At 39.5% G+C, this 27,634-nt stretch overlaps 3 protein-coding genes across 7 annotated transcripts in view; 2 read left to right on the top strand and 1 right to left on the bottom strand.

Annotated features, from left to right (window-relative positions):
- LOC105670607 (methylcytosine dioxygenase TET-like) overlaps positions 1-21,107 on the top strand; it is a 61,213-nt gene extending 40,106 nt beyond the window's left edge. For all 4 annotated transcript variants that reach the window (XM_012364213.2, XM_067357386.1, XM_012364212.2 and 1 more), the window contains 8 exons: positions 4,044-4,278; positions 4,490-4,722; positions 4,987-7,672; positions 9,099-9,274; positions 9,390-9,743; positions 9,835-10,062; positions 10,209-10,363; positions 10,483-21,107. In XM_012364213.2, coding sequence (XP_012219636.2) covers positions 4,044-4,278; positions 4,490-4,722; positions 4,987-7,672; positions 9,099-9,274; positions 9,390-9,743; positions 9,835-10,062; positions 10,209-10,363; positions 10,483-13,171 — 6,756 coding nt within the window. In that variant the 3' untranslated portion in view covers positions 13,172-21,107. The remainder of the gene's footprint in view (positions 1-4,043; positions 4,279-4,489; positions 4,723-4,986; positions 7,673-9,098; positions 9,275-9,389; positions 9,744-9,834; positions 10,063-10,208; positions 10,364-10,482) is intronic.
- Positions 21,108-21,744: 637 nt separating this feature from the next.
- On the bottom strand, positions 21,745-22,958 carry LOC105670605 (steroid receptor RNA activator 1-like). The gene is made up of 2 exons (XM_012364210.2): positions 22,224-22,958; positions 21,745-22,132 (listed from the first exon to the last, which is right to left on the bottom strand). The coding sequence occupies exons 1-2, from the start codon at positions 22,729-22,731 to the stop codon at positions 21,939-21,941; spliced, it is 702 nt and encodes a 233-aa protein (XP_012219633.1). The 5' UTR covers positions 22,732-22,958; the 3' UTR covers positions 21,745-21,938.
- A 226-nt stretch (positions 22,959-23,184) lies between these two features.
- pix (ATP-binding cassette sub-family E member 1 pix) lies at positions 23,185-27,206 on the top strand. Of its 2 annotated transcripts, none has more exons than XM_012364329.2 (9): positions 23,185-23,321; positions 24,123-24,354; positions 24,533-24,748; positions 24,826-25,033; positions 25,153-25,339; positions 25,424-25,830; positions 26,141-26,453; positions 26,543-26,777; positions 27,021-27,206. In XM_012364329.2, the coding sequence occupies exons 2-9, from the start codon at positions 24,142-24,144 to the stop codon at positions 27,066-27,068; spliced, it is 1,827 nt and encodes a 608-aa protein (XP_012219752.1). In that variant the 5' UTR covers positions 23,185-23,321; positions 24,123-24,141; the 3' UTR covers positions 27,069-27,206. The 2 variants fall into 2 exon arrangements, with proteins under 2 accessions (XP_012219752.1, XP_012219751.1); XM_012364328.2 differs by having other exon boundaries at positions 23,208-23,365.
- Positions 27,207-27,634: the final 428 nt, after the last annotated feature.

The following is a 27,634-nucleotide window of genomic DNA, read 5'->3' as shown; positions in this document are numbered from 1 at the left end:
CTGTTCTTCGGCTTACTTCTTCGAGTCACTTTTCTGAAGTGCTGTTTGTCAAGAGCCGATACCAAAAAGCTGTTGTATTGTTAAGCGTATAATCCTTGTCAAGTATGATCGATTGTTCTAAAAAAAAAGGTCAAAAAATAAAAGTGGAAAATTGAAGTTGAGTTCAACTATAAAAAGATTAATGTAAAAGTTATAAATATATAATATATAATATATAATATAATATATAAATTGTGCAAAAGAAAACTAGATTATTAACTAACAACATTCGGTTGTCGAGCAGCAAAGATTTACGTTGGAGATGATCGCATAATTGACCGAAAAGTTTGTAAATATTTCTTTTAATTATTACCAGCGTGTAGAACTTGCGTTTTTGCACGTTAGACCACTTCTTTCAGTCTCGTTTTCATTTCGATTAGTTTTATTATTCCACTCTGTAGGAGTAAATTGAATCGTACTAAAAGTACAGGACTTCGCGTGAGCGATTTTGCGTTAAACTCAGCCGCTTACGTTCAGAATTTTCGCTGAATTAAATTTGTCATTCCGCATTTCTTATTTTTTTCGTTGAATTATTGCCTGTACGAAAGGAACTCGGTAACTTTTCATAAACGTGAAGTGACGTTTACAACTGCAAAACTCGAGGGTGCAAAGGAATCGACTGCCGAAATAGCGGCGTAACATGGAGGGCAAGGGTAGACTACCGGCAGACAGTGAGTGCGGGGGCGGTGACCGGCCGCCAACGTGAATCAATACCCGCAGGAACAGGAACCACCGACCTACCGAGAGAGACGGAGAAAGCGAGAGAGATAGACGGGGAGAAAGAGAGAGAGAGAGAGAGAGAGAGAGAGGGGGGGGAGAGGGTGAGAAGAGAAGGGAGAGGAGAACGATATGTCCCGGGGACGAAAGGAGAGAAAGAGAGAAGCGATGAAAAGCGAGCGGTATCAAGAGGTGGAGCAGAGGAGTAACGATAGAAGAAGCTGGCGAGGGTAGCCGCTTGAGCAAGGGTTAACGCCGAAGATGAGGCTATTCTTTGGCCATTCATTTGCACAAGTATATTCTTTCAGTGCGTATCGTCGAATTTCGATGACGATAACAGATATCGACGACAGTCTCGCCGTCCAAGTCTCGTTCGCGCGCATAATTGCGAGCGGTATCGAAAGGTGGAACAAAGAAGTAACGAAAGAGCCGGCGTTTGAGCAAATGTATAACGTTGGCGGTGGTCGTTATTCTTTCGTCATTCATCTATACAAATATACTCTTCAATGGGTAATTCGCCGAATTTCGATAACAGATACACCGATGACACTAACCGTCAAAATCCCGTACGCGTGCATAATTGCACGCACTTGAAATAATTGCGAGCATCGGGAATTGCGAACGCGCCGGTCGATATATCAGCTCAATGAATTTTCACTCTATCATTTATTTATTTGCGCGCGCGACGCGTAAAGTCCTCCACGTGAGTGTTCTTTAATGAAATAAACAAATCGATACGAGAGAGTGATGTGTCGCGTCACTTCGCGTCGCGTCGGCGATATATTCGTAACCTTGCGATCGGAGCGCAGAGTGTTTTTTAATATCCGCTTTGTTAGTATCGCGCTCGATGCGTATCGTTTTTTTTTTTTCTTGCATTGACGTATGTATTTGACGTGTTACATAAAAAAAAAAAAAGCTTCTCCGCGTTTGCCGGACTATTAAAATAACTCGGGCGATTATAAACTATTCTTAATTAATTTGTATTAAAGCTGCGCGAACAATCGATAAACGCGCTGCAATATTGACAATCGCAATCGCTCCGCTTAACAATGTACTTTTTCGCATCGTTTGCGTACAATTGTAAAATGCCATACAAATCCACTCGGCTATACATCTGTATCGTTAGCGTTATCGCAGCGGCTACCGATATCGCTTCCAGCTCTCTAAGCGCGACCAACTGGTTTATACGCTCGCAAAATCACACAACAGACGAAATATGATCGTTCGTATCGTTCCCATTCTCCGTCGCGCTTATAAACGCAGAGCGTTTTCATTGATGACCACGTCGGGCGTTAATTGTGCATTTCGCGCGTTAAACGCTATATCCCGGCGTAATGCAAACACGGTTGGTGTCGCGGGCGATACGATAATTGCTAATGCCGCGGTGATAAAGGAATTAACGTTACAGCGGCCGTATTCATCGGACCGCCCAATTATGCAATAAACCGAAACCGCGAAACGCCGGCGTTCACCGATCGTTGGCAGCGCGCAAATTGCGACTCGCGTCCCACCGGCCGCGGTACATGCGGCTTTTAAGCCGCGCGTGAAAACGTATAAAGAGCGTATCCTCGTGTAAGCTGGAAATTCTCCTCCCTCAAATGAGACAGAGAGACGCGCGAGTCAGAGACGTGTCGATTACGGCGCGCTGGTAAACGGTGCATTTGCGGTGGCGAGATCTCGAGAACGAGAGTAGGTGAAAAGTGGTCGAAGGTCGACAAACTCTCTCCCGGGTATTCGCCGGAAGGGCAACTTGGCTCCCGTGGGTTATGTTTGGGTGCTGTCACAGAACGTTCCGTTTTATCACGCCAGGGTCTTAGGTTGCCCTAGGTCACGATGCCATGAGAACGGAAGGATTTTCTCCCCGAGGGAGAGTACGCGGACGCGCGCGCAGACTATGTATGTGTGTGTGTGTGTGTGCGCGTGTGTACGTGAAGTGGAAGAGAAGGATGATACCGTGGAATCCCTGCCTCTTGCTTGGCGAGACGCCCAAGTCTTCGACGCTATCAACCTCGACCACAAACACCGATTCACGGCCACCTCTATGAGGGTTCTCAGAGTTTCTCTGCGCTTCAAGAGAAAGAGAGAGAGAGAGAGAGAGAGAAAGACGAATACGGGCAATCGAACATTTCGGCACAAGCTGTATGTTTCAACAGCCCGTAATGCGATAATGTATTAAATGTCTAACGGTCGAGGACCGACCACCGTGCACTTATATTTCCTTTTCCTTCTACGAATTATTATCAGTGCGTGATTTAAATTCTCCATCCGTTTAGGAATTCGTCTCAATCTATCAGCGCTCTTGCGTCACTTTACATTTGCATAATCACTCGACCGGATCGCTTGCTCGCATGGAAACTCGATAACCAAGTGATTTAGTAACCGGCGCAGCAGATTCAGCTTGTTTTGGCAATCTAGAAGCCTAAGCCGGATGCAGGAGTGCTGCCTGTAATATGAAATTCGAGCGTTCGCGTCATGCTTCTGTAAAATTTACTTCGTAAAATTGCAAGCGCGCGTTTTGAGAAGAACAACCGCTGCTGATGCGGATGACAAAAGACCGACCTCGCAGTATACATAAGCAGACGAACGAACCAATCGTCCTGCGACTCTCGCTTCTCGTTTTGTACAAAGTTTTACAGCCTGTGCGAGGTTGCCGGTTCTTCTCTTCTTCGCCTCGCATCGCTGCAGACGGTTCCTCTTCGTCTCGCTAGCCTCGATCCTTTTTTCCCCATTCGACCCCCATCTTCGTCGCTCCGTCTCACCAGACTGCCTTTCTCTTTCTATCTCGTTGACGGAGAACGCGGGACAGGGCGGTGGAGCGGCGGGAACGTGTAAGCGAACGAAAATAAACGAAAATGAACTCGCACAGCTCCATTTTTATCTATGCATCATTTCATTCTGAAATACTGTTGTTATTCTTGTTATTTATTGTATTACTTATATAAAATACTTGAAATTTATTTTTTTTTATTTTTTATTTTTTTTTTCAGACTACGACTCGTCTCTTGATTTTAGGTACTTGTTACTTTTTATTTTGGATACTTCATTTATTATTTGTTAAAACAAAAAAAAACTTCGCAATTAAGCGAATTGAACGAAATTGAAATAAAATTCAATGTCGTTTTTATGCCCATTTCCATCAGTTTAGATTAATTTTAATCTCGGTTCAACTTACTCTTCATTTTTTTCTAGTTCTAAGAATTAGAAAAAGATGAAGAATAAGTTGAACCGAGATTAAAGTTAATCCACGTTGGTGAAACCGAACATTAATGTCTACTCTTTATAAATAGTCACCCGGAGTGATGCCATTCTACGGAGATTCCAGCGCCGGTTTCCGGCCCACAGCTGGTTTCGGAAATACAGTTTGGCATCAGGGAGTCGCACCGGTTGGCGCGGTCGCGGTCGAGACACCACCAGCGCCGTGGGCGCCTCAACAATTCATTCAACAGATCCCCGCGTCAAATCAACTTGAGGAATTGAGGTATCACACTCCGTACGGCGCCGCGGCATCTTATCCTCAGCCAGGTGAGCGCAAACGAAGTGATAAAATTTGAACGGACAATCGTTGTGTTTTACCTTGAAAGAAATAGTAAAAATAAATATATATAAATATAAATAAATATAAATATAGTTCTTTTGCACTTTTGCCGCATAAATTCGACGCTCTTCATTAAGAATTTTCGCTTTTTGTATCACATTGAGTGCTTATATCAATGTGTAAATTTAAACATTGCAGTCTCGTATCAGCAGCAGACATTCATAACGGCGGATCAGTCTGCGTTTCAACGAGCTGGCACGACGGGACAATACACCATCACGGGACAGCCCTCGCCGTTGACCCCTGTCGGAGGACAGACGGTGGTCTCGACGCCTAGGCAGTTGAATGGACAATTTGTGGACCCCGCGGCTACCGCAAATCAATCAGTTGCCTACGAAAGACAGGATTATGTGAACGGCTATCAACAACAAGTAAGAGTCTTTAATTAAATGAGCAGATTAGATTTCTATTTGTACGCATAAATTAATTTTTTTATTCATTTTTTCTCTTCTGCGTCAAATTTTGCTTAATTTATCAAAAATAATAAAATAATGTAGAATAATTTTAAAAAATTTTAAGACAATATATCGATTATATAAAAAAAAGTCACGTAGAGATGCAATAATAGTTATTCTATAAAATTGTATGAAACATTTGCAATAAACGGCATGTCGCAAATCGTCGGCTTTTTGCAGGACGTGACGATGGCACCGCCTCCGTCGACGACGCCGACAAGTCGCAGCAGTTCAGTGCACATGGATAGTCAGCAGCAACAGCAACAGCCATCGCAACAGCAGTCGCAGCAGCAACAGCAGCAGGCTACTGCGGATACGCAAGTGAAAGGATTCGCAACAATCGCCACCAATGTGTCGGGAAACGAGATGCCTGGGTATCCACTTCAACCGGACCCACAGAGTTTACACAACTCTAACGGGTATCCAGGCTACGTGGAAATGGGTCAGCAATCAGCGCAGAACCAATGGCAAATGGTTCCGCAGCAGCAACACCATCAACAAACGCAAATTCAGCGGCAGCAATCGGTGTTGGACAATAATCAATCACATATGTGGTCAGACACGAGTGGAAAGATGAACAGCAATGCTGTCAACAGTAACATGAATTGGCAAGAGGGAGCGATGCAGCAGCAGCAAAAATCCTCGCAGCAGCAGCAACAAAATATGCAGGGCAATATGAAGGTGGAACAAGGTACTCAAATGCAACAACAAGAACTACCGAGACCAGCAAGTCACATGAGCTGGGAGACCGGAAGCGTGAAAGAACCCCACACACCTCAGTCGTGGTCCGAGAACGCCGACAACCAGCAGCAACAAACTCAGGGAAACTGGTCACGACAGAGCCCCAAGCCGCAGAATTCACGGTTGACGCCATCCAGTCAGCAGCAGCAGTCGTCTCAACATCAGACCTGGCTGCAACATTCTCCGAAACTGGCGGACCATCAACACAACAGTGCTCAACAAAACGCGAGGATGACGCCTTCCGCTCAGCGTAGCTGGCAGCAGAATAGTCCGGAAATGCAAGGATCTCAGCAGAATCCGAGACTGACGCCTTCTGGCCAACAAATGCATCAACAACAACAGCAGCAGCAGCAGCAACAGCAGCAGCAGCAGCAGCAGCAGCAGCAGCAGCAGCAGCAGCAGCAACAACAGCAGCAGCAGCAGCAGCAGCAGCAACAGCAGCAGCAGCAACAACAGCAACAGCAACAACAACAATGGCAACAGACCAAGGTGGAGCAGAATCCTAGACTCACACCGTCCAATCAAATGTCGTGGCCTGACACGCCAACTAGTCAATCAAATTGGTCACCGAATAGCATAAAGAGTGATAATAGTCAACAGCAGCAACAACAGTGGCAGGACTCGCAGCCTAGTCCCAGACGGACTCCGGGTCACCAATGGCAGAATCAGCTGACGCAGGAGAACAAACTGGACAATCAAATGTCCTGGTCACCGAGCTCGGTATCGGAGAACCAATCGAGTTGGGGTCAACAAGCGACGAAGCAGGACATGCAAAACTCAGGAGAAAGAATCGCGTGGCAACAACAAACGGCGGTGGAAGCGAACAAGCCGAACGGATTTCCGGAGAATCAAGACAATCTGGAAAGCAACGCCTACGCTCAATCCAATCGAGTGAATCTCAATAGTCGGCTGAAATCGATGATTTTAAACAAGCAACAACAACAGCAACAACAAATGCAACAGCAGCAGCAGCAGCAGCAGCAGCAGCAGCAGCAGCAGCAGCAGCAGCAGCAGCAACAGCAGCAGCAGCAGCAGCAGCAGCAGCAGCAGCAGCAGCAGCAGCAGCAACAAACTCACCATCAGATGCAATCGCAACACGTTAGCAGCAACAACGGATCCGCCGCGGAATATTCAGCGGACGATCGAATGCGCGACGCGCAAAACAACGAGAAAGTCCAGGAGAAACATTTTATCAATCAATCAAATATTATGTCATTGTCACAACCTAATGAAAATTTGACCGGTAATTTTTTATCGCATAGCCACCACCTTCGGGTAGATAATTTGCCCGACGGTGGTGGCTTATGGGAATGGACGGAGAGAGATCATAATCACAATAATAACGACAACAACAACAAGGATGACGGTAATCGTGCATTGCCGGAAAATGGAATGACGGCTCTGGAGAACTTCATGAAGTTTGCGACGGAGAACAAGAACACTGTTGATCAATCGTGTGATAAGGACAGTCAACGATCCTGGGAGGTGCCAGGGGAAATCCAGGAGAAAAGCAATGAGGATCGAAGCATCGATGACAAGTCTTTTCAGCAAAGACTATGCATGAATCAAGTGGAGGAAACATCTTTCGAAGAGTCTCAGAAAACATCCGACAGCGATGAAGTGAAAAGCGATAGTCTGGATTTCCTGAAGACGACGGGCGCCGCTGGTGTTCGAACGTCTTCTCAAGAAATCGACAAGTGCGACTCGAATCGCACGATCAAGCAGGAGGGCACCGAGGATTGCGCCGATATGTCCACTTGCAACATGTCCAACGTCATTGAGAGCGAAGAGAACCGAGAGAGTATTCCGGATTATAAATTTCGTGGCGATGGCGGTCCCGCGAAGGTGTCACCGGAGACCGGTTCGTGGTGCTGTCGAAGAGGCGGCACCGAGCAGCCGACTCTCGAACATCTAAGGGACGGCTGTTGTCAGGGTCTTCAAACTAAGGATGAAATGCTGGCCGATTCGCCGGAGAGAGCCGCCGAGCTGAAAAACGAAGGGCCGCACAGTCCGCGTACTCCGTCCACGGCGCCTACAACAACAAAATTGCAAGATCACTTGGACAAACTGAAGAACAATGTCAGGACCGAAGTGCCGGACTGCAACTGCTTCCCCGCCGACAAATGTGAGTTACAATTGCGTATTCTGTACCACACTAACATTGAAAGAACATGCCATTCATAAAATCACACGAGGGAAAGATTATAAACGTACTAACATTCAGGGTAATTTAGGAACATTTTGACACGTGGAAGATCTCGACACTTTTATAATTTAGCGATATTGTGAAAGCTGTATTCAGGTGACTGAAACTACAACTGTGTATGTCGAGAGTTAATATACATTTGTGGTGATCAATTGTGGAGCAAGTGAAAGTTATATCGGCTTCAATTTCAGCAGCCACAACTTTTAAAGATAAAGTGAGTAAATGAATTATATTGGAATTAGAACGTGTTATAATATGCCCAATGTTTGTAATAAGGAATGGATTGGATGTATTAACGTTTCAAAGTTTGAGTATATTTTGAAAGCTTTTATACATTTTGAAATTAGGGTGCATGCTGTGAAAATGTTATGATTTCTTAAACACATTTGTCTCCACACATAGTGTTGCCATCTCAGTTTATCTACTTGTAATTTTGGAAAATCTCGACAATTATAATTCGGGAGATCTCGACTTTATTTTATTTTAAGAATTATATTTTTTTTTTCAAAGAAGAATCACCATACTTTTAACGTTACACGGAATTTCTGAATCTTTTCAAATAAATGTCCAGATTTCTCTCAATTGTAATAAAAAAGAATCAATTCATATTACAAACGATTTTACTTCTATTGTCGGATTTATAATCGCTAATTTTTTATATACACTAGAATATTGCGCGCGCGTGTAGTATATAAGATTCTAAAAATTAATAAAATATACATTCTAGACTATTTTTTTGTTTAAAATGTAAATTTTCAAAGCATTGCAGTAAAGAAAATACAAATTCTAAAATGCTAGACTTACCAAATGTTATGATATAAGATAAGGCATAAAAATTAATAAAAGATACATTTTAACATCAATATATCTTTTATTCATGCTAAAATGTACATTTTATATACATTTTTATGCTTTAGAATTTTTTATGCTTTTTATATTATATCATTTGGCAGACCTAAAACTGCGATGTATTAAAATTTTACATTTTAAACAAAGAAATAGTTCTAGAATGTTAAAATGTAGCGCGCGCAATATTTTTCGTTCTAGTATTACAAAAGTCAGAGCATTTATTTCAATTTATTAACAAAACACTAATCAATTCGTATAAGATTATTATTCAATTTATTGTTTCGACGATTATTATTTTTATGTCAGCATGTTGAGATGTTCCTAAATTACCCTACTATGATCAATTACTACACCGATCAGCTATGCTTTCCGAAATCTGAAAAAGATTGCGTATTTTTTCAAGGGATTACCATATACGCGATACAAATACTTTCACTTCTGTTTCCATTGATTAATATGTCTACGACTTGTAAGTAAAATGACGTTCAATCGCAAGGTCCACCAGAGCCCGGCTCGTACTACACCCATCTCGGGGCAGCCGCGAGTCTGCCTGATCTCCGGAACGATCTCGAAAGAAGAACCGGCCTTAAGGGCGATGCAATAAGATTTGAGAAGGTCATCTATACCGGCAAGGAGGGCAAAACCACGCAAGGATGTCCAATGGCCAAGTGGGTAAGTCGTTCTCTTCAAACACATAAATATTTAAGATGACATTAATTTCTGGAAAAAAAAAGTCGACAGCATATTTTTTTCACTGTGCAAAAGTGTGACATGAATCATTTATTAGATCATCCGGCGTTCCGGCATCGACGAGAAGATCTTAACCATTGTGAAGCATCGTCAGGGTCATAAATGTCCAACCGCCTGGATCGTTGTAGCCATGGTTGCTTGGGAGGGAGTGCCGACTCACGAGGCGGATCGAATCTACTCTCTCTTAAGTCACAAACTCAACCGATTCGGTCTTCCAACGACTCGACGATGCGGCACCAATGAACCGCGGACGTGCGCGTGCCAAGGACTCGATCCTGACACTTGCGGCGCCAGCTTTTCTTTCGGCTGCTCCTGGTCAATGTATTACAACGGCTGCAAGTATGCCAGAAGTAAAACCGTCCGAAAGTTTCGACTGTCCGTACGATCCGAGGTAAACTATCTGAAAACAATTCGTGCGAATGCATATATTCAGAGCATTGGGATCACCGATTGTAGACTGTGACGAAAGAATTGTCTTCCAGGAACAAGAAGTCGAGGAAAGAATGCACGTTTTGGCAACACTTCTGTCACCTTTATATCTCAGCCTGGCGCCGGAGGCTTTCAATAATCAAACTCAATTCGAGCGGGAGGCGAGCGAATGTCGTTTGGGATTTAAGCCAGGCCGGCCCTTTTCCGGCGTTACGGCTTGCATTGATTTCTGTGCGCACTCTCATCGGGACCTGCACAACATGAATAACGGATGTACTGTGGTATGTAAGTTTTAAACTTGACATCACGGTGCAACTTTATTATATAATGCCGTTTCCGCAACGATCACGAGAAAGAGAAGCTGATTACTTAACTAATATTACATTTTTAATATTTAAACTTGTAACACGCGTCGTTACATTCTTAGGTAGTTAGCCTGACAAAACATCGAACACTATCGAAACCTGAAGACGAACAGCTACACGTGCTACCTCTTTACATAATGGACGACACGGACGAGTTTGGTTCCAAGGAAGGACAAGAGAAGAAGATTCGCTCTGGTGCTCTTGACATTTTGTCCAAGTACGTGTTTCTCGAATATCGTGAAATAATCTACAAATTAACTACAGTAATTATTAATTATTATAATTTAATGAAACATTCGATACATTTATAGCTCTACAATTCTACCTTTCATTCAGATATCCGTGCGAGGTCCGAGTACGATCAGTTCCACTCCAGCCATGCAGACGCCACGGTAAGAAAAGGAAAGAGGATGAGCCTGACATCACGAACAAGAAGGACGCGGCGGCCAAGGCGGCGATGGCGGAGAAAATGGGAGATGCCGGCCGTTCGCCGGGACACACGGACTCTTCCAGACAACTGTCACTCGAAATGACGCCTATGTTTGAAGGAATGGACGCCCAGCTGCAGAGCTCTCAGGTATCATCCACGGTCTTAGACAGTCCGGTGTCAATCTATCAAGGTTGGGGGTATCAAGGTGAACAACAATGGAGTCGAAATAGCTGGCTCGAGCAGCGGAAAGGGAACTGGTTGAACCCATGGGGAGAATATCCGTCGTTCGGTGGTTTAGAAAGAGACGTCAAAGTAGATCCGGACAGCACCAGTCTGGACGATATCAGACCCAGAAGTGCCATTTCTCAGGAGGAGCACAGACCTGGCTCAAGAAACCCACCAAACTCCACGGTGGATTCCACCAGAGGAAATTGTTACGGGAATTCGCCCAGAACTCATCCGGTCTCACCCCGTTCGCACACGAACGTGCTCGGAGAAGCGTCCTACGGCATGCCGTCCAGAGGATGCGTCTCGACGTTTCAGGATATGAAAGCGATGCCGTCGAAGGGATCTTTCGAGCATTCGAATGTGGAGAATAATTACAATCATCACATGGTTCCCGGGGCTTATCCCGCGCCTGACAACAGGCAAAACAATTGTTCTCCGAGAATCGGTTCTCTCAATCACGCGCACGGCATGGAGGCCGCGCATCGAAACACTCCATCCAGGATGAATCCGTCGCCGGTCGCTCATCACGTACGTAATACGGGACAAGATTACATTGCCAATCAGCTGGCATCGCCGTCTTCTAGGTACACGGGAGATTCTAGTCATCAGAAATACTCAGGCACCATGACACAAAATTACGCAAACGTCGAAAATTGCGCGAAATTGCCGTTGTTGAAGCCACAGGTCGAACAAACGTTTTCGAATAGAATGCAGCATCCGTATCCGTCGCAACAAGTGCAATCATCGATGAATCCAGTCTACCAAAATCAGTATGGCGACGGAAACGCGGCGAATTTGTTATCTTGCATGGATAACAGCAATCATAGTAATCATAGTAATCATAAATCAATGGAGAATTCGAACTCGGACGTTTTGGTGCACAGCTCGTTGCACTTGCCGGCATTTGAGCAGCGAAACGACGCGCAACTAGCGCTGAACGATCAGCGAAAATCTGCTTATCACACGCAAGGACAATCGGAATCGAAGTCTTTCATGGTCAATCATCCGTCGTCCCCGTCTTCCGATCAAGTTGCTTGCACGCGAAATTGGAATATGATGAACTCGTCGTATCCCAATCAAATGAGGAATCCGCAGCAATTGAACGATCAGCAGATGGGCGAAAAGAAGGTCTGGATCGGCAAACTATCGAGACCGGATCAAGCGAAAGCTGTTTCCTGGGAAACGCCTTCTGAACCGTCGCCATTTCGAGTGCCAAAAGGAAGACCGCCATCGCGAACGACATCCAATCAGAACCCGTCCGCAGCAGAGCCGAATGCTTATCCAAATCCTCTAGCCAGAACGTTTTTAAAGCCACCGGAATCCACAAAGCCGATTTTTGCAAACTCTCTAAACAACAATTCTGTCCAAAATGGATGTGTACCTAACAAGAATAATTGCACGGAAGATAAACTGCGAGAGGGATTCTACGACGGCAGGCAGGAGGTATCGAATTCCAATCCGAATTCTCTGGCGTGGGCCGAGGAGGTGAAACAGATGCAAGATTTCCATACCATGTCTGGTTTGAGTCACCATGCGTTTCCTCAATACGGATACCCAACTTATCCGGTATTCGAGAAACCGCCCTACGCAAACTCATGGGAAGGCTACAATTACGGTCATCATCAGTCGTATCAGACGCCGGAGTATCCTCAGCAACTGTACCAGCAGCCGAAGCGCGACGGTTGCTTTCACTCGTCCCAATATCCGTATCAGGGTCTGAATCCGAGTTATCAGGGTCTGAATTCCGGCTGGACGAGATGGGAGACGCCGCGGTGGGATATCTACGGACCGCCGCCACCCTACTTCCCGGTGCTGCCCGAGCCACCTCCGAAGGCGGAGCCGCTCGGCGAGGTAACGGACTACTCCGAGAACGAGGAGTGCTTCAAGGATCCGCAAATAGGCGGCGTCGCGATCGCTCTGGGCCACGGAAGCGTGCTCTTCGAATGCGCGAAGCACGAGATGCACGCCACCACCGCTCTGAAGAAGCCCAATCGTCTCAATCCGACCAGGATCAGCTTGGTGTTCTATCAACATCGCAATCTGAACCGACCCAGGCACGGTTGGGACGAGTGGGAGGAAAAGATGCGGCTGCGAAAACTGGGCGTCACGACATCAACCGCGAGCACGTCCTCGTCGACAGCTAATCCGTCGATGACCACCCCCTCTCCGACTGCCGCGACGAGTCCCGGTAGTACCACAAGCGAAAAGACGACGCCACTTCCATCACTTCCGCACATTCCAAATGTTCCCAGCTCGCAGTTCATGATGCGATCGCCGACTTACACCACGATGACTTGGACAACGCTCTTCCCGATGCATCCGTGCATGATAACCGGCCCGTACCAAGAAGGCGGTGCGATTGGATGAGTCGAGATCGGACGGTACAGCTTCGATCGCCGATGACCGGAGCTTGTATCGAGAAATATCACTACTCCAGAAGTCTCCGGATCGACCGAAGGATCCGAGATGTGAGATCCCGAAGAAGAATCGCGTCTCCGATCGAGGATGAATGAAGGTAGCAACTTTACCACGAGAGGCTTTATATTGTTATTATCGTTATAGTTAGTTATTCCGAAAACGAGAAACACACACTTTGCACTGCCATTTTTCTATTCCGGGTTTTACGCAGGATTTAAACATAGTGACGAAAAACATGCTCGAGGGAAGCCTCGCCGAGTGTGAGTAGATCACCTTTCGTCGGGGCTCGCGTTTTATATTGACTTTTTACTGAGCTGAACTTGAAAGAGGCTCTCGCAATCAAGCGGAAAACTGCAAGAATCAAGATGATAGTAATGACCGAGGCTATTGACGTATCAGGAGAAGCGCTGATGCAAGGCTGCGCTTTACGATGACTTTGATATGATAGATTTTCGTATTCTGATCCTGTACACTTTAAGTAATATCGCTACATTTCGTGTTGGTAGAATTGTAATCTTATTAGCTAGTCGAAGTCTAGACGATGAATCACACGCGATGTCACACGTATACACAGAGCACACATTAAGCGTATATGCACACTCCAAGGACATGCACAACCCAACCTAATCCAAAGGAAACTTGCACGATATGATCTCCGAATTATCGTAATTTCTTTTTAAACTTCGTAAAAAGAGAGTAGAGAAGGAATTAATTTAAAACGTATTTATTTTACAGCACCGTATAAAAGAATTCATTATCTAAATTGCTTATGACAAGAAAGAAATTTTTACGCAAAATATATTGTACAGAGTGGTCCACGGAACTGGATCGGATTCTACAACTTGATCTGTTGATAGAAAAAAAATGATAAAGACAAAAGTTAAATGACATAACATGAAAAATTTTTCACAAGTTATTTATTCACGCATGTAAGTAAAAAATAATGACAATAAAAATACAATCGGGTCCATCGGACCCGTCTGATAGACGGAGGCTTAAACGTAGTGATCATTTTGATGTATCATAAAATGTTTGTTATGTCACGGTGAAACATTTTCTATCTTCAACAGAACGAGAGCTAGAACCCAGCCCGCGGACCACTCTGTATAATATATTGAAATAATACAAAATGCGTTATTTTTTTAATATTAAAGTAGTGCTTTCGAATTTTAAGAGAAAAGTGCGGTTGATTTGAAAAAATTCCTTTTCGAAATCTGTCGAAGACAAAAGGAAGAGACGATAATTCTGAGAGCACCTTTTTACATTCGTTAGTTGAACGATTCTTCGCGAAAGTCCAAGCACAATCCTAATGATCCAAACGATAACACACGACAATGATCTCAAGTCTTTAAATTAATTAACGATATGTAATGTATATCTGATTTTTAGCCTTTGTACAAATATGTACGAAATCGCTTCTTATTCTCGTATTTATTTACGTGTTTGTACTTGTAGCTAAGTACTAAGTACGATTAATTCAAATGTGGCAAGCGATATAATACTAACCACGCGCCCTTCGGGTCGGCTGAGTACAAAGCATTTATCTAACAATCACGTGACGCGTAGGTAGGGGTGTGTCTATTGGTCGGCGATATGTATGCTGAGGGATATGCCAGGTGTTGTCTTCATCATCAGTTTGACGTTCTTCCTTTACTTCTTGTTCCCTCTCGTTTAACCCTTTTTACTCGAATCGACTATTAATTAATAGCTCCACTGCTCTATGCTGGCTTGCCATTTGTATTAAAAAGATCGTAATTTATAATATAATCAATCAATCGTAATATAATATAATCAAATTCATTAGGATGTAATCAGGATCAGGATGATTACAACCTTCGCAGCGAGCCAATTTTCGTGGAGTTCAAAGGGTTAATTATTTCCAATACGAACGATGACGTTTGCGTCTGATGTCTCATTAAGACGGAAGAAATTAAAGAAAAAAGAAATAGGTCGAAAGCCAATCGGCAAAAGGGATGCGAAAGGTATGGCAAAAGGTATTCGATCAATTCTTTTGAGATTCGACGCGTCATTATTGCATCAGCAGAAAAATTCCATCTGTGACTTTATCATTATCTTTTCTATTGTCCTCGATTTTATTTGTACATATTGTTTATTAGTCTGAGCCTGTTGCGCAAGGCTCGGACAACAAAGTCCTGCCAATGATCTTCGATATCCAGGACCAATCAGTAATAAGATCTAGCAGTGTGCCTGACTGCTTTCTCGATGAACTAGATGTCTATTGTCATTCGCGGAGTGTCCCTTAGAGAAAGTCTTGAGTGTTTTTTCTTATTCCATCCATTTTTCCGTTTCAAATTGTCGGGCACATTCTATATACTTTCATTACTTTGCTACATTAACTGTCGTAATGTCTTAACCAGAGACTCGGATCGATATGACATTTCGGTTCGGTTTATTATTCCAATATAATATAATATAATATTTGTCCCGGTTCCAGTTTCGGTTTTTTAATTGATAGAAAAAAACCGGAAAAGAAATTTACAATTTTATTTTATCAAAATAATCTTTTGCGAGAAAAATGGAGGCATGTGAAACCTTCATTAATACTCATTTTTTTATTTTTGTTTTATATCTGTTGCATGTGCAATAATTTTAGTAAAATTTAAGCAAATTAGTCAATCATCGTCGAATTTTTTCGAGAATCCACTGTAATTAGTCAATTTATTCCGGTTTTGGTATTATAAACTTTACGAAATTTCGATTCCAGTTTCGATTTGATCAAAACAAATGGTTACGGAATGGTTATTGGTTTCGGCCCAAGTCCCTGGTCTTAACACGAGTTCTTCTCGAATTATTCACGCTTCCTCTCTAATTATCATATTCATGCCTTCTGTATTTTCTGCGCCGTCGTTTGGGATTTGGCTTTTCTGAGGGGAGTGATGGACAGAAGGGTTCATCGTGTTCCTGGAATATCGCGTTCTTCCTCTCGGCCTTCCACAAGGAGCGATTGAGAGGCGCAAGAGAAAGTCTCCGTTTTATCGAGAATACCGCGTGGTTGAAAGGCTCCTCTGCTCTCTTCGATGGCACTGGGCTAGCTAAGCGCGAGAAGTTGATCCTGGAGCGCCGAGGATCAAAGGCTAGAACGGTGAATCTTCCCGCGGAAGTTTGCTTCCAGGTGAACCGTTGTTCTCCGCATTCGACGATAGCAGAATGGCACAGCGAGCAGGTATCCTGTCGCGGAGGACTAATCATGGGAAAGGTGTTTGAGGCACTGTAAATGGCAGGACGCAGGATCGGTAGTCGAGAAGGTCGATTAATTAATTTATTTCCGCCACGACGTCTATCTTCGAGTTTCGAAATGTGAACGTAATGCGAGACTTTTGAAGCGCAGAAATTGTGCGTTTCAGCTCGCGCGATGAGCGGTGAAAATTGCTTGACGGGCTTGATTTTGATTTCGGCTCGCGTTCACCACTCAGTCCTGCCCTTCCTTTTGCATTTGCGTCCGCAAATCGGTGATGAAAAAAGAAAAAAAACGAGTAGAAGTGAATAAAATTCAATGAGTAGAGAAAGTAGCAAAACGCGACCAAGCCTCGCCTACTCGAGTATTATAGGAATCATTAATATATTATCATTCATTAATTATCGCATGTCATAGTAATAGTGATAATAATAATAATAATAATAATAATATCGGCAACAGTAATAACTAGTAATATAATCTAATTTAATGTATTATTTATTAATTAAGTTTGATAACGTACCGTTATTCTATTTCTGGCAAGCTGGCGGCTCGACTTTTGATTAAGATTGTCTGACACTGCCTGTGCATCGGTCGATCGATATTTCTTATTAATGTAAAAATACAAATTTTACACTGGGCTGCATACACTGGCCAGTGGCCTAAATAACGCTAATACAAGTTTACATAAAATAATACTTAGCGTTGTGTATAATCGCGCAAAAATCGATATAACATATTAATTGCCGACTGATATTGCCGGAGAGCGACATTGTTTTTCGAGGCAACTGTTTATCAAAGGCACACTTCGTAAAGTGTAACAAATTTCGACGTTGCTTACAGGCAAAGGATTAAATTAATATACAAATATACACGTTAACAAAAGCATTTTTTATTTCGAGTTTTCAATTATTTTTTTCCTATTCACATTATGTATTTATTTTGCGATAAAATTTATTTCTAAAAAATATTTCTAAAAAAAAAAGGTAAGAGGGATCTTTACGCAATCGGACATCTACGGAGGAATATCGAATCCGGCGGACGCACAGGAGAGTCACGATACGTTTCATATCTCGAATTCGTACTAATTCTAATATCTATTCCAAAAATAGATGCTAATTCTCTGTTTAGCTAAGTACGCTACTACTTCTTCACGTGATACAGAAATGCTGTACGACGAGTACGGCAATATGGGACTATTTCAAACGCAACATTTATTTCTTTCGCTTCACACGCATATACACACGATTATGTGTGCGCACGCGCTATCATTGAGTTTCCCCCCCCTTTTTTTTTTTTATTTTAGATAAGGCAGCTTTTATACATGGCAATGAGAGTACAATGTATAATAGAATATCATTGGCCCGACGGCTTTTTTAAGGTATACAGCAAGATTATCTTCCTTCCTCGTATTCCGCAAAAGTGACAATACAATGACAAATGCGATAGCCACCGTATCGAGTTTCGATTAAATACGGGCGCACGTTGCCGCGAAAAACCTTCGGACGGGTGTCGCGACTTACGCAGCATCATCTATACTGTGAAAAATCTATTTGTCACAAATACATACAAATACAATGAAAAGGCTCATATAATAACTGTCAAATATAATATATAAGAGAGGCGTAGAGAGAGCCATCGCAGGTTGTTGAAGCGAAAATTTTACATATGGAAATTTATTTGTCTACATAGAGATATTAAATGTACACCGATCTCAGATCGAGATATTTAAAGTGTACAAAATTTAAGTACATTGATCTCATTTTGAGAGAATCAGAATGTACAAATTAAAGGAAATTATTTCAGGATAGAAGGAGGAACGAGAGAAAATTATTTGTTACAGCTGAGAGATATTTTTGGATCGCTTTCGCAGCAAATATTGTGAATCGCGGCTTGACGTCGCGACTACGTTAATTCACTTCGCAAATTAATTCGACATCTCGGAGGGATGAGAACATGAGTCTTTGCGACACCCGGCGCATTCTGCGTGCAACGCGAAGGGAAATCAAAATTCCATATCGGCTTCCGGAAATATACATTTTAGCCACGTAACGCGCCTTACACGCCGTTACACGATGTAACAATTACTTCCAGCTGTCTGCAAGTACGCAAAGTCGTTGTTCTTGCTGAAAATTTTTTATAAAGCGGAAACTCGGAATTACAGCTCGACGATGCCAAAATAGTATTAAAATAATTAGGAAAAAAAGTGTTTTGTAATAAACAATAATTGATGTGCGATCGAGAACGAGATAAACCATTCTATCCGGAATGCAGATTGATGCGCAACGATTATTCCGTCGCATAGTTATAATTCTTTGTCGCAATCGTGAAATATCAAATTCAAGCTACGCAATTGAATACGATCCCAGCCAGCAAAGTCTGTTCGAACAGATATTGCCAAACGTTTGCTACAAATTTTTGTCGGCAGAAAGACTGCAGATTGTATACAAAACCTGTTACATCAGATGATGATAGCAGAATGTCAGTAGAAATGTTACAAAACCTGCTGACATAATTTGATAGCAGATCAGTAGCAGAAACCGAGCAGGATTGCTCGGAATTATTACAGCAGATTGGCAGCAGAAACCGAGCAGGACCTGCGCAGCGCAGTTTGATGTCAGATTGGCGGCAGAAATCGAGCAGAACCTGCCGTCACAATTTAAATGGAATAGCGACATTTAAATGCTTCATTACAATTTTACATTTCTCATTTCGCTTATTAAAAGTAGTAAATGAGGTATGCAAAGTATGTAATATATATTTGCTTTATTGGAACAAAAAAAAATACTCGTTTTAATAAATTTATTAGGCCAAATCCCGAAATCACTGCGGGTCATCTCGCGGCGGATTTTCAATTTCAAAAATCAGTTTAATATTCGAAATCTCTTGTGGGGATTATATCAGATTATTATATTAAACTGATAAGCTTAATTAAGCCACACTTTATATGCACTCTAGATGAATCTTGAGTACGAGTTTATATATGAAGAAACACGTCGCATAGCGGCAAACAACATCAAATCGCACTGCGCAGATTTTGCTCGTTTTCTGCCGCCAATCTGCTGTCAACCTATGTCGACAGGTTCTGCCGGCAGAACACGAGCTTAATGCGGACACAGATGGCACCGTATCTGCTGCCAAGTTCTGAGCAAATCTGCTCGCAAACTGTCGTCAGGCTGCTAACATTTTGTTGACTGGGATAGAATGCTTGTGCAGAATTGTTTTGACAAATGCGCGATTTTCAAGGAGGGGAAATATATCGTTGCGTAGATATCTGTGTAAGGAAGGAAAATCTAAAATCTGATTATTAACAGAGGGATTAATTAGCGGGAAGGGCGAATGTTATGATGGAAGATAGAGCGACGGCGAGTTAAAAAAAAAAAAAAAGAAATAAGCGTTGAAAAGTGTATTTTTTCTTCCAATGCCAAAAAGATGCCATTTTGTTTTATACAAAAAACCCTGTGAGAAAATCCAGAAAAAAAAGATGAACGGGCGAGTGAAGAAGAACGAACGAAAGAAGTGCGAAAAGAAATTTTTTAAGTAGTTTGTAGCATACGTATGGGTGTGTAATAATATAAAGTAACAAAACAGAAACGTCGATGTATATGTTCCGCGAGAGAGGAAGAGAGAGAGAGATGGATTTTACATGCCTTAACATCGTAATGTATTGATGAATCGAAAAACGAGCGAAACTGCATCGTCCTTCGATCGCGAGATAACGGAACGGAACGCGAAATAGGCGCCGTTCATCGAATGTCGCAGGAATCCAAAGGCCGCTTGCACCAATTGTTCGATTAACATTAACCCTGATCGACCAAACTTTATTTTACTCTTTATACAATCACAATAAATATTACATTAGCGATTTAAAAGGAAATAGTGATGCTTTCTCACGCGCACATATGTACGTACTGGTTTTGTTAAGCCGACTCGTTGGTGCAACTCGGCCTGCATCCACGGATATATATTGTAAAAATGTAGCGTTACATATACACCGACCGTAAATGTGTACATATATTTTTGGATAAAACCCTGAAGAAATTTTAAATCGAAATTCGGGCGGGGACGTGCGAGAACGTGATTGGCGAGAACCTGTTTTTCCTGTTGAATGAAAGCGAAAAGGAGAGAAAGAGTGAGAATGAGAGAGTGAAAGAGAGGGAGAGAAAGCAAAAATATAGTCCAGAGAGCTTTCACGCACGTCGCATCCCAATGTATTTATGAATATTTATTTACGCGAATATAGATACAAAAAATTTAATATATTGACAATTAAAGAAATGTTCGTAAGTTATGTAAGTGTAAGTTTTTTAAGAACCATAATTTGTAAAAGATCATTAAACTTTTGGCGTGCATCGACAATTCCTGCGCGATAGTTGCGGCACGAATCAGAGCAACAGAGATACATGAGACACCGAAAGAAATTGTAGAAGGCTCATTTTGAGCGAAGAAACATAGATGAAAGCAAGTTACAAGTTAATAAATACAAGGTAATAAATTTTGTTCAGGATGCCAGATGCATCCACTTAAGATTTGAGTATGCTTAGAGTATAGTAGTATGATACGTATAAGTAATAAAAATAAATGATTTTAGCTATTATCAACGTAAGAATTACATTTAGACAAAAATATATAATAAAAAATGTAAGTGTATAAAAAAGAAATGAAAAATACAAAAAACTTTTATGAGTACGACTGCTTTTATATTTGTTTTTATTTTATTTACGTAACAAGTTATAATCGATCGTTTTGCCCTTCTATGCGATCGGAAAAACTTGTCTCTCACCTGTTTCTCAAACCAATCATTCTATATATAGATAAAATACAAAAGGTTTTGAACGTACTATAAATATTTTTTCACTTCATATCAGGAATGCTAGCAAATTAAATCATACAGTGTCAAAAATAACATAAAATCTTAAATGTATGATCTGCGAATGTAGAAAAGTAATTGAATGTGTAGATAATTTTTTTAGATAACAGTATTGTCAATTATATCATGTGTGTTACTTTGAATAACTAATACTTGCTACTTTATCCCGTCCACCACTCTTTTCTACTTTCTATTATACCATTTTGTAACGCATAGATAAAAATGTACATACATTTAATCCTCTTTTGCAACTTGATATGTAAAGTGATTATAAACGTTAATCAAAACAATCACGACGGGTAAGTTTCGCTTCTACACATATTTCTATAATGACGCGATTATCGTAATTGTCGTGAATTTTTAGCTGTCTTAAATTTTTATCAAAATCAATGAAAACCTGAAATAATCCAAAAAATTTGGTTACATGTTAATTACACAATGTAATTATAACTGCACTTATTTTCATTTTTAGTTTATTCATCTCATAACTTTCTGTAATAAATAATAAATCGTTATACAATATTGCATCTAAGACATTATTTAACATACTTATTACAAAAATATCACGTATATGTTAAAAAGCTAAAATACAAGTAAATGACCTTATTATTACATTTCACTTTACACTATATGCTTATTTATTGATAAATTCATTTTTCCTTCGATTCAACGGATAATAAAGGCAATGGTTCTGCTTGCAAAATGTTGAGATTCTCACATCCGTTTTTTAATTCGAAAATAATGTGTCTAATGGCTGGTATCCAGGTACGACAAATGGTGGCATGCTGCATCATAAGAGCGATGTGAATTTTATCAGCCTGCTCGACATCTTTCCTTAGCAGTGCTAAAAAATTGTATATACAGTTATTTCAAATATATATATATCTAATATATCTTTTTATAAAAATATCATATGTATGAAAAGATCTTCTCACCTTTTGATATATCCAAAATATTGCTTTGTATCACATCCTTCAATCTGTTTTCTTGCCAATCCGACTTCATGATATCTAATCTTCTTTGTATCTCCTCTACCTTGCTACTTTCAATTTTGTGTTCTTTCATCACACATTCTAAATTGGTTAAAACTTCCGTCAAAGCCTGATCTTTATCAAAATTTAACATTGATGTTGTTGCTATAAAATCTTTATCAATAGGAGTCACAAGAGGTTTATGAGGAGCTGTGGTTATTGTGGAAGACTGTATAATAGGGGGCATGTTTGATGAAGAAGATGGATTAGCTTTTTCTGAAGAAGTCTGTGAAGATAATGGAAATGCCACTCGTTTGTTTAAGACTCTCTTTGTAGGTATCCCAGAAGAACTATGCTGAGATGATAACGCCCATTCTGGTGGATCATTCCATCCAGAATCATGTGAAGATGGTAATGATTTTTGGCTGGAAACTGTATTGTTCGGTGAAGACAAGGAAGAAGCTTGTTCCATTTTTTTATAGATTAAGTATAAACAAACACAATGTGGTGAATCTGAATATTTTACACACAGCTTCCGATCTTATATTTTGGTTATTTCTGTTATCTGCCATTTAATCTTCAAGATATCTGTTTACTTCATTCATCCATTTAAAAATTAGGTTAAAGTTAACACTTGATTTACCACAGATTACCATGAATTTTAACGCATAGACATAGGAATATATAGATGGACTGGCTTTATAGATTCTCTATTTCAAACAAGATGCAAGTTCGCTTATCTATCTATCTTTGTTCATGGCGGCAGAGTCGACGCGGCTGCCAATAATCTCCCGCTAGTTTCAGAAAAATGAGAAGCTGATTGGTTATCATACCAACTTCTTCCACGCGTAACGCGTCAATGTGTCCTATGTGCAGGAACCCTAAATGCAAAGCTTTGTTCTTTTAACGCATGAGGTCTCTAAAATCAATTAGAAGCTGTCCTTCCCTCCTCTCTCTTCCTCCGTTATTTCTGCCGTCTCTAAAGCATTCCAAAGGCAGGTACTGTTGAAATTGGCTTCCATCTTTTCAAGAAGAGAATTTTGTGTCCTCCGGAAAGAAAAGGTTTGGATAGGATTATTTGCTTGACAATTTTGGTTTTGTGATAGGTATGCATGTTACATTATATGATTGTTATTATAATCTTTAATAGAACAATGAATTATCATACTTTCAAGATCTATATTAGAATATGTTTTAGTTTTTAAAATAGGTTAAAACCACATGGCATTAATTTATATTTGCTCTAATTAAATTCTAGGCAAAATAATAATTTGATACGTCACATGAATATTTTGTGGTTTATTTAATAAAATATAAATGATGTAGAGTGATTAGAATACGAATCATTGACTTACATCTTATTGTAGAACAACTTATGTTAGCTTAATTAAATTATTAAGTAGAAATATGAAATATAGAATTTTTTTGTTATTAAATGTATAATAATGTAATACATTTTATAAATTTATATAATTAAGAGAGAACAAAAAAGTCAAGAGAAAATCAATTTGTAATTAGGATATAAAGTTTTCTTTTTTTATGATAAAAATATAATTTTTATTAAAATTATTTTTATTTTAAGGAAAGCATTGGCTTTTAATTTATAAACTTTTCACTATTTATTCTTACTATCAATTTAAATTTTTACTATAAATCACACATATAATCATATGTACTTATAATTATAAGCTTTAATTATTTAATTCATATTATAATAAACTATAATTTTTATGCTTAAGATCCAGGAAACATTTTAAAAAATTGAAATGCTACATTACAATGTATATGATACACTAATTTATGATAAAAAGCTTCTTTCTTACACATATTGTATTTATGTTTATTTTAATTTATATATTTTAGCTGAATTAAATTAGTAATCATGCCGCCGAAAAAATCAATGGAAGAAACTGACCGATTGACTCGGATAGCAATTGTAAATTCTGATAAATGTAAGCCTAAACGATGCAGGCAAGAATGTAAGAGATCGTGCCCAGTAGTAAGAATGGGAAAGCTCTGTATTGAAGTCACTCCGAACAGTAAAATTGCCGCTATCTCAGAAGAGTTATGTATTGGATGTGGTATTTGTGTCAAGGTACAATACAACAAAACTACATGATATAATAATATGTTTATGATGAAATTAATACATTAAATTGATGCAAAGTATATTTTATATTACTAAGGAAATCATATATTATTCGGATGTTCTTTAGAATTGAATAATAAGTAACTTTTAACACTGAGGTTTTAACAAAAACTCATTGTTGCAGAAATGTCCGTTTGAGGCAATATCTATCATTAATCTTCCCAGTAATTTAGAGAAAGAAACAACGCATCGTTATTCGAAGAACTCATTTAAGCTGCATAGACTTCCCATTCCACGTCCAGGTGAAGTTCTAGGACTTGTAGGGACTAATGGAATTGGTAAATCAACAGCGCTTAAGATTTTGGCTGGCAAGCAAAAACCAAACTTGGGAAGATATACTGTATGTGACTATATCTTTCAATATATATATATGCATCTATTCCATTGATAAAATGGATAACAAGCTTTTTTTTATAGGATCCTCCAGACTGGACAGAAATTTTGAGTCATTTCAGAGGTAGCGAATTGCAAAATTACTTTACGAAAATCTTAGAAGATGATCTGAAAGCGCTCATTAAGCCACAATATGTTGATCAAATTCCTAAAGCTGTAAAAGGTACTGTGCAGCAACTTTTGGATAAAAAAGATGAATGCAAGAATCAAATGGACATTTGCTTAATGCTTGGTAAGTAATATTTATTAATTTTTTTTTTCAATCTGTAACATTTCTATTGGAAGCTAATTGTAAGACAATGAGAAGTTTATAATTTTTTTATATTTTATACTTTTATTATTTTTTTTTAGACTTGCTGCATATACGCGATCGAGGCATCGAAGCACTTTCGGGTGGTGAGCTTCAGCGATTCGCTTGCGCGATGGTATGCATTCAAAATGGAGATATCTTTATGTTCGATGAGCCTTCCTCGTATCTAGATGTCAAACAGCGTCTTAATGCTGCTGAAACCATTAGATCGCTCATTCATCCAGATAAGTAAGCATTAACTGTTTAAGGACTAACGATTAATTTTTATTAAGTTTTTAATGTATTTATTATATATTTGTCGTAATATTTTAGATTTATAATAGTGGTGGAACACGATCTATCAGTTTTGGATTACTTATCTGACTTTATTTGTTGCCTGTATGGCGTTCCTGGGGCATATGGCGTTGTTACTATGCCCTTCTCCGTAAGAGAAGGAATAAACATTTTCCTTGATGGTTTTGTTCCCACGGAAAATTTACGATTCCGTGAGGAATCTCTTGTATTTAAAGTGGCAGAGAGTGCAACTGAGGAAGAAGTAAAACGCATGAATCATTATGAATATCCTGCCATGACAAAAACAATGGGATCTTTTTATTTAATCGTTGAAAAGGGACAATTCACCGATTCGGAAATACTTGTTCTATTAGGAGAAAATGGAACTGGTAAAACAACATTTATAAGAATGTTAGCTGGAAATTTACCACCAGATGATGGATCAGGTATATTTAAAGTACACTTAACCTAGAATAACATACTATTTGTAGAACAATCACCGAAAAGAAGCAGAGTAATTCTATATGAAAAAAATATTTAACAAATATATAAAATAAGTAAATATGCAAAGTTAATATTAAAAGTATAGAATAAAAATATATGAGAACTTGTAAAAATTTGAATTATCAATGATTTAAAGTATTTCTCTGCTTTAAGTCTGCACGATTTTGAAACGACATCTTGTACAGAATATTGATTTTAATGTACTTTTGCACAAAGTTATATAAAATAATGGTTGAAATTATTGTTTTATAGAAAGTATTCCTCAACTTCACATCAGTTACAAACCACAAAAGATAAGCCCGAAATCTCAAGGTGTCGTCAGGCAGTTATTGCATGAGAAGATCCGTGATGCATATGTGCATCCACAGTTTGTAACCGACGTAATGAAACCTTTGAAAATTGACGACATTATGGATCAAGAAGTACAGAATCTTTCCGGAGGAGAATTGCAGCGAGTTGCTTTAGCTCTTTGTCTAGGAAAACCAGCTGATGTTTACTTAATTGATGAACCATCAGCGTATTTGGATTCCGAGCAACGTTTGGTGGCTGCAAAAGTCATCAAAAGGTTTAACAAACAATATTAAATGCTTATCTCTGGTTACAGGAATGCGGCACGCATAAATGAGTATTACAAAAATTGCATTTACATTTTAGATTTATACTGCATGCAAAGAAAACAGGTTTTGTAGTGGAGCACGATTTCATCATGGCTACATACTTAGCTGATCGTGTCATAGTATTTTCTGGTACGCCGTCTCTAAGCACCACTGCCCATAGCCCTCAGTCTTTATTAAATGGTATGAATAGATTTTTGGAACTATTGGGCATAACTTTCAGAAGAGATCCCAACAACTTTAGACCAAGAATCAATAAGAATCAATCGGTGAAAGTACGTATAACATTTGCTAATAAAAATTTTTTATGACTGCTAAAATTAAGTCTTAAAAATTTGTTGAAAAAAAAAATCTTTAATTGATAATATTAAATAAAGTATGAAGTAAAATATATATATATTAATGTATAGACGCATTTATAAAATATGATTTTAAACTATCAGTTGAGGACAGATAAACTTCTAATTCTTGTATGTTAAAAAATCAAGAGTAAAGTTTTGATCAATCTTCTTTTGCAGGACTTGGAACAGAAAAAGGCTGGACAATATTTCTTCTTGGAAGAGTAAAATATATAGAGTAATACTTAGTATTACATATGCAAGTTAAATCGCATATATAAAAATATTGTGAAGGAAATTTTTTAACCTTTATATATTATACTTTTTAAATCCCAGAAATAAACTTACAATATATGTGTCGTAGAATATTAATGTTATATGTTCTAATGATAATCTAGAAAATTAATTAACAGAACTTGGAAATGTTTTTGCAAATACGTAATTATTTTACTGTGTAAATAATACAGAATATTCACATATATACGACTGTAAGATACTTAATTTAATAAGTAAATAGGAACGATTAAGAATAATCTACAAATATTAATTTTCCCGCAGGTATAATTATTAAATTATTTATGTAGTTTGAAAATATCCAATGTAGAGAAAATTCTTTATAAGTATCTGCCATATAACAGACTAATATCGAATTACAAATACAATATACAAACAAATTGCTGGAGTTATTTTATTACTAAATTAAATTAACTTAAATATAATTAAAAGATAAAAGAATAATGTTAGATTTTTTTTTAATGATTTAAGATTAAATTAAAGTTTGGTTGAAGTTAATT

Source organism: Linepithema humile, chromosome 6 (genome assembly GCF_040581485.1).
Source record: "Linepithema humile isolate Giens D197 chromosome 6, Lhum_UNIL_v1.0, whole genome shotgun sequence".
Classification (NCBI taxonomy): domain Eukaryota; kingdom Metazoa; phylum Arthropoda; class Insecta; order Hymenoptera; family Formicidae; genus Linepithema; species Linepithema humile.
Note: the sequence above shows the minus strand (reverse complement) of the source record. Positions and strands in the feature narration are given on the sequence as shown.

Bases quoted from the DNA above. Each gene is read 5' to 3' on its own strand.
- LOC105670605 (XM_012364210.2), bottom strand. From the start codon at position 22,731: ATGGAACAAGCTTCTTCCTTGTCTTCACCGAACAATACAGTTTCCAGC. The intron at 22,133-22,223 runs GTGAGAAGATCT...ACAATTTTTTAG, and splicing joins TATTTTGGATATATCAAAAG to CACTGCTAAGGAAAGATGTC.
- pix (XM_012364329.2), top strand. From the start codon at position 24,142: ATGCCGCCGAAAAAATCAATGGAAGAAACTGACCGATTGACTCGGATA. The intron at 25,034-25,152 runs GTAAGTAATATT...ATTTTTTTTTAG, and splicing joins GGACATTTGCTTAATGCTTG to ACTTGCTGCATATACGCGAT. The intron at 25,340-25,423 runs GTAAGCATTAAC...GTAATATTTTAG, and splicing joins TCGCTCATTCATCCAGATAA to ATTTATAATAGTGGTGGAAC.